This window comes from Geospiza fortis, unplaced genomic scaffold (assembly GCF_000277835.1).
Source record: "Geospiza fortis unplaced genomic scaffold, GeoFor_1.0 scaffold400, whole genome shotgun sequence".
In the NCBI taxonomy this organism is placed as follows: domain Eukaryota; kingdom Metazoa; phylum Chordata; class Aves; order Passeriformes; family Thraupidae; genus Geospiza; species Geospiza fortis.
Genome location: NW_005054637.1, coordinates 170895 through 179983, shown reverse-complemented (window position 1 = coordinate 179983; position 9089 = coordinate 170895). Strand labels below are relative to the sequence as shown.

Genomic DNA, 9089 nt, shown 5'->3' with positions numbered 1-9089 from the left:
CACGCTGGGGTGATGGGAGCCGCGCAGGAATCACGGAATTCCAGCCTGGATGAGCTAGGAAAGGACCTTAAAACCCATCCAGTTCATGGGCAGGGACACCTGCCACTGTCCCAAGTTGCTCCAAGTGTCCAACCTGGCCTTGGACACTTCCAGGGATCCAGGAGCAGCCAAACCCCAGTTGTTTTGACATTTATAAATATTTTTTAAGGGGATCTGATCCAGCATTGACCCCTAAAATGAGCCAGGAACGTGCATGGAGGTGAGGACTTTTGAGGCTGGCCGTGCCCTGCGTGTCCCAGCGAGCCGGGGGTGCCACCAGCCGGGCGGGGACAGCGGGGACACCGCGGGCTCTGCTCCATCCCACGGTCCGACGCTTCCCTCTAGCGACGCGGCACACAAAGGACGAGCGGAATTCCAGGGAACTCTGTGGGCGCCCATGGCTCTGGATTTTTTACCCTCACCCTTTAATGGAAACCCCCCTTGTGCTCCCACAGCGCCCATGGGTGTGGATCGGGATGGGCTTCAAGGTGCTTTCCAACCCAAACCCCTCTGATCCCATTAAATTCCTGATTTACAGCCTGGTTGTGGCTGCCCCGCTGGGTAATCAGGGTGAACACGGTGCTGCCTTTCTCAGCAGCCAAAAAAAAACCCTCCCCATCGCTCTGAGTTATTTATTCTATTTATTCTGCACATCAGCTTTTTTACTGACTGAAAATAGGGATAAAGGCAGCCAGAACCCAAAGCGCACATGAAATGGGGATTGTGGAATCACACAGGGTCCCAGGCAATGATGTAAACTCGGATTAGGCTCAAATTCAGATGGGAAGAGAAGGGCCAGCCCTCAGAGGTGCCAGGTGTGAGGGGCTTCTTTGGGATCCCGAAATCCCAGAGCATGGCTTGTCCCTGCTCCATCACCAGGTGGCCCCAGAAAACTGCTTTTGTTTTTCTTGCCGAGCCTCCCGTGGCTGGTTTTAGGGTTTTTTTTTTTGGTTTTGGTGTCCTCAAAAGCAGGAGGGAGAAAAATGTGATCTGCATTTGCCAACATCTCTGGGGGTAAATTTCAGCTCTGACCCTCTGCTGCCAAGGACAGGGGGAGGTTTCTGTGCCACATGGAATTTGTTTGCTATCAATGTCCCCTTGGTGGTGATTTGTGGATGCAGGAGACACCCCTTGGCAGTGTGGCTGTCACTCAGGTGGCCACGTGGGGAACATCCCGATGGAAAATTCATTCCAGGGAGACATGGATTGCAAGGAGGGGGAGTGATGGTCAAACCCTTCCCTGCTCAGGGAGCACAAGCAGGTCCTGACCCCTCCTTGGGAATATCCCATGGGAAAAACAAGCTGCAGCTGTGGCCTTGCAGGAGTTTGCCCCCGGGGTGGCTTGTGACGGTGCTTACAGGGGTCAGGATAAAGGAAGAGATGAAGATCTGACTTTATGTTTCAGAAGGCTTGATTTATTATTTTATGATATATATTACATTAAAACTATACTAAAAGAATAGAAGAAAAGGTTTCATCAGAAGGCCAGCTAAGAATAGAAAAAGAATGATAACAAAATTTTGTGGTTCGGGCTCTCTGTCCGAGCCAGCTGGGCTGTGATTGGCCATTAATTAGAAACAACCAACATGGGCCAATCACAGACCCACCTGTTGCATTCCACAGCAGCAGATAATCATTATTTACATTTTGTTCTTGAGGTCTCTCAGCTTCTCAGGAGGAAAAATCTTAAAGAAAGGATTTTCCATAAAAGATGTCTGCAACAGCAGCTTGTCCGGGCCAGCCCATGGATCTCAGCTGACCTTGGGTGGTGAAGTGCAGGATGCTGTGAGAAATTCCTGCCCCAGCTCTTCATCCACTCCTCCATCCAGCCAGAGAAACTTCCTGACAACACAGGAGGCCAAAAGAGAGCAGCTCTCAGCTCAGATTCCTCCCCTGCCCAGCAGGAGCAGGAGCACCTTCCACCAGCCCAGCAGCTTTCCTGAAGATGCCTGCCTGGAGCAGCCCCCGAGGAGCTGGAAAACAACAGAAACTGTTTTCAGTTGCACATCAGCCCCCTCAGGCTTGAGGAAAACAGCGGAATTGCATCAACAAAACACTTTAAAGATGCTTCCTAAAGCTGTTTGCCCCAGCTTGCTCGGCCTTCAGCACAGGCAACTTCCTGGCCTTCAAGGCTGGAAAAAATCAGAGACCCATCACCATCATCATCTTCATCAAAGGATTTGGGTTGGGAAAGGGCCTTAAAATCCATCCAGTTCGTGGGCAGGGACACCTTCCACAGTCCCAGGGTGCTCCAAGCCCCATCCATCCTTCCCTTGGGCACTGCCAGGGATCCAGGGGCAGCCACAGCTGCTCTGGGCAGTGCCAGGGCCTGCCCACCCTGCCAGGGAACAATTCCTCATTCCCAATATCCCACCTAACCCTGCCCTCTGGCAGTGCGAAGCCATTCCCTGTGTCCTATCCCTCTATCCCTTGTCCCAAGTCCCTCTCCAGCTTTCTTGGAGCCTCTTTAGGCCCTGGGATGTGCTCCAAGGTGTCCCCACGAAAGCAGGGATCAGGCAAACCCCTTCCCTCCCCCGTGGATGAGCCAGGACACCCGATCCCCTCAGCCTGGAGGGGGATAACCCTGTCCTTCTCCAGCTGGGTAAATAACTGCTCCTAAAACCTTGAACCTGGGCTGTCCCCTGCCCCTCACTGCCCACAGCACCTGGGGACAGCAGGGATCCTCCCTGTTCCTCATCCTTCCTGCTCCAAGGCTTTGTTTCCCTCAAGCTCTTGCTGCAGAGGGAAATTGGGGATGCCTGGAACAGGTCAGGTGTGGATTAGGAGCTGGGATCCCACCTTCTTCTCCTTGATCCTGGTGCATTTTTCCCCTAAATCAGGCTCAGCAAGTAGCTGCAAACAACCCTGCACCTGCTAAAGAGCACGGAGCTGGATTTCCCCCCTCTGGCCATGGAAAAAAAATCCCAACCCAGCAGCCAAGAAATAATTAAAAAAAAAGAAAAAAAAAAAAAAAAGAGGACAGGCAGCAAATAAAGTGCTCTGACATTTTGGGGGGCTAAGCAGAAATTTGTGGTGCAAATCACCCGAGGAGGCAATTTGAGATGCTGCTGTTGAGCTCCAGGTGATTCATGAGCCCTAAATCTCCACCAGCCCTGTGCTTTCCCTCTCTCCACAGCTCCAAGATTTACTGCCCTGGGAATGGGTGCTGGGAAATTGAGGGTTTTTCTAAGTCTCCTCTGCTTATCACTGGCAGAAGGGCTAATCCACTTTCCTTTTTTATTTTGTTTTTTTCTTTTTTTTTTTCCCCCTCTCTTTTTGGCTTGGGCCAGAGAGTCACAGGAAAATTACAGGGTGAAATCTGCATGGCCAGCTCCTTCCCCAGGCAAAACTGCTTTGCTCAGGAATTTTGCCACGGTAGGAAGGGGCAATTATTACCCAGATTTATTCAGGCCAGGAATGAGGGAGGCCAGGCTGGACAGGACTTGGAGCAACCTGGGACAGTGGAAGGTGTCCCTGCCTGTGGCAAGGGGGTGGAACAAGATGATTTTAAGAATGGTTTGGGTTGGAAGGGACCTGAAAAAAACACATTTTTTTCCACTATCCACATCTTCCACTATCCTAAGCCCCATCCAGCCTGGCCTGGGAACACTTCCAGGGATACAGCCACAGCTTCCCTGGGCACCCTGTGAATTGTTCCTCCTCACAGGGAACAGTTTTAACCTGTCATGGTTCAACTCATTGATCTTACAAATCTTTCCCAGCCTGAATGTCTCTTCGACTCCTTGGCACCCTTCTTGGTGATTTTGGGAGCACAGAGTCCCAGATGCAGCAGATCAACCCCAAAACCACCAACACCTCAACCCCTAAAATGATCACAAGGAGGGAATCCTTCTTTCCTCACTCTCCACACTCCAGGATTTTATTCCAAGCACCGAAGCAGCCGGGTAGGACATCCAAACGTGAGCGCAGATGTTTAGGGAAGAAATAGAAAACCAAAAATGTCATGGTTTGATGTGGGTGTTTTTATGAAAATATATTTTTTTTAAATGTTCGTTGTGAGATGTGATTAAAAATAAAGTAGGTTTTAGTTTAGGAATAAAGGAAAGAACTTTATTAACTTACAATATGAAAAAAGGAACATACAGAACTTAGAATGATTTTTTTTAACTTTTTTTTTTAATTTTTACTATTACACAAAATAGAATTTTAGAGTTTTAATTCAGTTATTATTTTTTAGATAATAGTATTTTAATTTATTATTATTTTTAGATCATTAATTTTTAGCTTATTAAGAAGAGAGGAGGGGTTTTGTATTATAGGCTTTTTTTTGGGAAACAATTGAAACTTTTTGTGTTTTTAATGTTATATCTGGTGTTGTTTGGAGAACATTTGTTATTGTGACTTTTTTTTATGCATAGTGTTTTTATTATTGTGCATGGATTAGAGCTGTTTTTAGGGTTTTTTTAAGGATGTTTAGTTTTGAAAAAGCAATAGTTTTTTATTTTTGGGATATTAGCTTTTTTAAAATGTATTTTTGGGGTTGAGGGGTTTTGAGAACAGAGATATTTTTTTTATTGAAGATTGAGGGCATTATTAATTTTTTAATTTGTTGTTTTTGTTAATGATACTTTTTAATATAATATTATTGCACTTTTTTGGTTCTAAGTTATTGTTGGGGGTTTTTTTAATGTAGTTTTTGTGTTACAGGGGAAAAAAGGTTTTGTTTATAAGAAAGGTTTAAAGGTTATTTTTTTTAATTTAGGATTTTTTTTTAACTTGTTTTTTAACTGCTGGGCTGGACCCGGAGTGTGAGGCAGCCCCGTGCCAAATTCCGACAAATCACGGGAACAAAGGCAGGGAATTCTCTGCTTTTGTCCCTGCCTGCTCCACTCACACACACGGATTGTTCCTCCTGCCCAATTCCATGGCTTGGTGTGAAAAAGGGATGGGCAGAGTTGCAGCGAAAGGAAAGCACAAGAAAAGGGATTTTTTTTTTTTTTTTTTTTTGGTGAATATCACAACCACGGGTTAACCGCGAGGCTGTGCTTGGGCTGTGAGGGTTTGCAGAGGACATTCCAGGGCAGTTTTCACACCTCTCTTTATCCTGCAAAAATCACTGAGCCGAGGGCGTTCTGCCCCAGGATGCCGAGAAGGGTAAAAACCTGTAAAACTTCATCGTGGGTGAGAATTCGTGAAGTTAAAAAAAAATCCCTATAAAATTAAATATTTCTAATACATGCCTGTGCTGGTCCTGTACCCCTCCAGCTGCCTCCACTCCTGGCTGCTGGGCTCCATGGATTTTGGGCTGCCTGGGGAAGTTTTTGGCGCCAATTCTCTTGGAGGAAGAGCTCGTTCCTCTTGGGTGTGTGGCTGTTTGGGCGTTCCCTGGGGCCGAGGCTGTGGAAGAGCCTCAGGCTGGTCCTTGGAGGGCCTTGCTTGGCCTGAGGAGGCATCTGAGGTCACGAGAAGGAGCTGAGCCGCTGCTGTGCCGCAGATGAGGGGATTATTTCCCACTCTGTGGATTTAGTAATTCCTCCGCTGTGACGCTGCTTTTACCGCCCCTCCAGCCCTTCCTCCGCTCATCCCTCCATCCTCCATCCACCCGGAGACGCCTCTGGGCCACCAGACCGTGCTGTTCACGCCAGGAGCTCTGGGGAGGAGCGGGTGGGGATGGAGGGATGCTGCCAGAGCGGGGTTGAAGGCTGGAGGGTGAAACAAAGCACAGAAAACACCCAGGGGAGGCTGTGCCCAGAAACCACCGGAGAAATTCCTGCAGAGGTACTTAACACCCGAGTTAACACCCCAGAGGCTCCCGTGGCGCTCCGCAGCCCTTAAATGATCCTGCAGCACCTGGCCTCGTTATCCAGCGGGTGGGAAATCCTTGGAAAGGCAAAGAGCGGGTGAAGGGAAGAAGGAGATGATGCTGACCGCGGCAAAAGCCTCACCGAGGTCTTTCCCCCTCCATCAGGGCTCAAAAAGTGGGATGAGCGTTGCGTGCAGGGGAATTCCCATTGCTGCCCCAGGAAAGCGGCTCCTTGGGCAGAGCTCATCCCTGAAGTGTGGGGAGCAGAGGGGAGGAGCCCCCCCAGCAGCTGGAGACCCCAATCCCTGCCTTGTCCCACCACCGGCTCTTCCAGCAGCGCTGCTCCCGCATCCCAGGCATTAGTCACGGGCATGCCATTAATTAATCATCCCCAGCAACGGGGGCAGCCCTAATTACAGCCCCGCTTTGTCTGGGCTGGTGTCTGTGCCCTGAACGCGGGAACAAAAGGCGGCAGCAGATCGGGACAAGCGACGCCGCAAAGGAAGGAGCAGGGGAGGCAGAGAGCATCCTGCGTGCTCCCTGAGAGTTGGGATGCTCCCTGCAAATCCATCTTCCCCCTCTCCAGCTCACGGGATTTGGCAGAAAGCTCCGGCTGCAGCGGCTGCTCCGAGGTTTCGCCTTGCCCGGGTGATGAAGGGCTAATTGGATGCAGATTAAAAGTCACTATTAGGGATAATCCCTGCGCGGGGAGCATCCCATCCCTCCCTCAGCTCCGGGACTCCGGCGCTCTTTGTATTCCCCCTCCCGGGAAAAAAAAAAAAAAAAAAGAAGAAAAAAAAAATTAGAGAATGAAAAAAAGACAGTTGGAAGCGCAGGATGAGCTGGGGGAAGGGAGATGGGATGGGGAAAAGCTGGGAAGAAATAATTGCCATGTCTGAAAACAGTTACTATGGCAGCGACAGCCTTCGCGCCGCCTGAGCGAAATGTTGGGGACCAGCAGCGGTGCCTTTGTCACATCCTCAGGCACACATTTAGATGCTAATGCTGCCTTTAACCTTGGCTGCTTAACCTTGATAGGACGGGAAGGGCGGCCACGGGGGAGAAAAAGCAGCGAGAGGCGGGAAAAGATGGGTTTCCTCTGCCTAAATTTGCCACCGAATGGACTTGGCAGACTCCTCTGAGCTGCGATTAACGCTGTTATTTCTGCGCTTAATATTCCGCGGAGGTTTTACCAGCTTATTTATGGATAGCTGGCATTAGCAGCAGCGTAATTCACCGCTCCCGTTCATCTCCATCCCCTCGGGATTGTCTCATCTGGGGCCGCTTTTGAGAACACCCCCAGGTCTGATCGGCCTGCCTAGCAAATCTCGCCTTTATTTAGAACCGCCGTGAAGTAAAAAAAAATAAAAAAAAAAAAAAAGAAAAATAAAAAAGGAGGGGTGCGCAGGAGGGAAGAGTCCCCTTTAGACTTTGGATGGCGGGGAAAGGAATTTTGGTGGCCCGTGGGGCTTTTATTGAGGCTCCAAGCTGTGTCCAGCAGCGGGATGGAGAGAGGGAGGGAAGGAGAGGGGGAATTCCCTGGATGGAACAGCATCTCCAGCCCGAAGGTAAATTCCTAAATCGCAGCCCTACTGCACACAGATGAGCCACTAATTCCGGGAGCAGCCCTGGACGCCCTCGCTTTGGGATTATCCTGGACTGCAGCCTTTAAGGAAGATTTGGCTGGAGCGATTCGGGCAGAGGAGATGAGAGCGGAGCCAGTGCTGGATCTGCCGCTCACAGATATGACCCTATTCTTCTGTTTCTGGCATTTTAAAAATTATTCTTTAAAGCTCCGGCTCCTGGAGTCAGGTGATCTCTTACAGCTTTCTCCACGTGCTCTGGGAATCTCATTTCTTTAGTGTGGCAGAGTAAAGCCTGAGCTCACACCAGCTCAGAGATCAGTCTAAGGCAGCCCTGCTGCACAAAATATTTCCATTTTCCAGCCCATCCAGTGCCTGTGCCCCGGCTTTGGATGGGCAGTGGCCTCTCACTCGTGCCTCGGGCTGTTTCTCCCGCCTGCACGGTGCTGGGCACAGAGTTCCCTGCTCTTTTCCCGCTGTCACCACTCGGTGATTTCCACAAAACTGTGCCCAGTGTCACCTCTGAGGGCTGCAGAAGCAAGCTGCCTGTATTTTTAATGATGGCATTTAATAGGGAGCCTTATCTCCACACAAAGCATCCTCGGGATGAAATATGAGCGTGAGGAATGATCCCACTCCAGCCCGACAAATCCTCGCCGCACACTGAGGGGTGAAAGCATCCTAAATTAAAAGCAATATCTGTCTTGTGCAGTGCTCTTCTTTCTCCGGGGCTTTTGGCTGAGCTGTCACATAGAGTCGATATTTATTTTAGAGAGGTTGTAAAAGAGGCAATGGGTAATATTGCAGCACCCAGCCTGCTGCTGCTTTTTGGCTCGGGAGCCAAAGCAGAAATAAAAGCAAGAGCTCTGGCTCAGGTTCTGCCCAGAAAAGCTGGGGCTGCCTGGAAGTGTCCAAGGTCAGGCTGGATGGGGCTTGGAGCAGCCTGCGGTAGTGCAAGGCGCTCCTGCCTGTGGCAGGGGGGGGGAACCGGATCTTTCGTTGGAAGTTGATCTTTGAGGTCCCTCCAGTGAGTAACTGGGACAGAAGCTCCACGGCTCAGCCATCCTGAGACCTCAGGAGCTTTGTCAGGGGCTGAGGCACTCACAACCTTTACAAAATACCAGACCCAAAAGGCGTTAACAGCGGAGATCAACATTAGCGCCAGCCCTACCCTGGATCCAGCACAGGTGAGGTTTTCCCCCTGTGGCATCTCTCTGTGACAGCTGCAGGGGACACAGATGCTCCACGTTGCTCTGCTGCTTTCCAGCTCCAATCGTCACTGGTGCCGGGTGTCCCTGAAAAAAGCTGTGCAACTTCTGGCGCAGCCCCTGGTGTCTCACGTGCAAGGAACAACCCCAGAATGGTTTGGGTTGAAAAGGATCACAAAGTTCATCTGATTCCCGCCCCCTGCCATGGGCAGGGACACCTTCCACTGTCCCAGGTTGCTCCAAGCCCCGTCCAACCTGGCCATGGGCACTTCCAAGGGTGGAGCAGCCCCACCTTAGCTTGGTTACTATTTTAGTTTTTTTACTCCTTGCTGCGGTTGCTCACGACGACAAAGATAAGGATAACCAAGCCTCCAGCACGGCGGGATGGCTGTCCCCGAGGAGCAGGAGCTCGGGCAGGGCCAGGTGAGCTGGGGCAGGGGCGGTGCAGGCAGGAGCGATCCGGGCAGGACGCGGGGCGGAGCGGGAGGAAGGCGG

General features: G+C 50.5%; 1 protein-coding gene across 1 annotated transcript in view; it reads left to right on the top strand.

Annotated features, from left to right (window-relative positions):
- The first annotated feature begins 8978 nt into the window (after positions 1-8978).
- The window catches only part of ARL4C (ADP ribosylation factor like GTPase 4C), a 1474-nt gene continuing 1363 nt past the window's right edge, over positions 8979-9089 (top strand). Inside the window, exon 1 of the mRNA XM_005430455.3 lies at positions 8979-9017. Coding sequence (XP_005430512.2) covers positions 8979-9017 — 39 coding nt within the window. The remainder of the gene's footprint in view (positions 9018-9089) is intronic.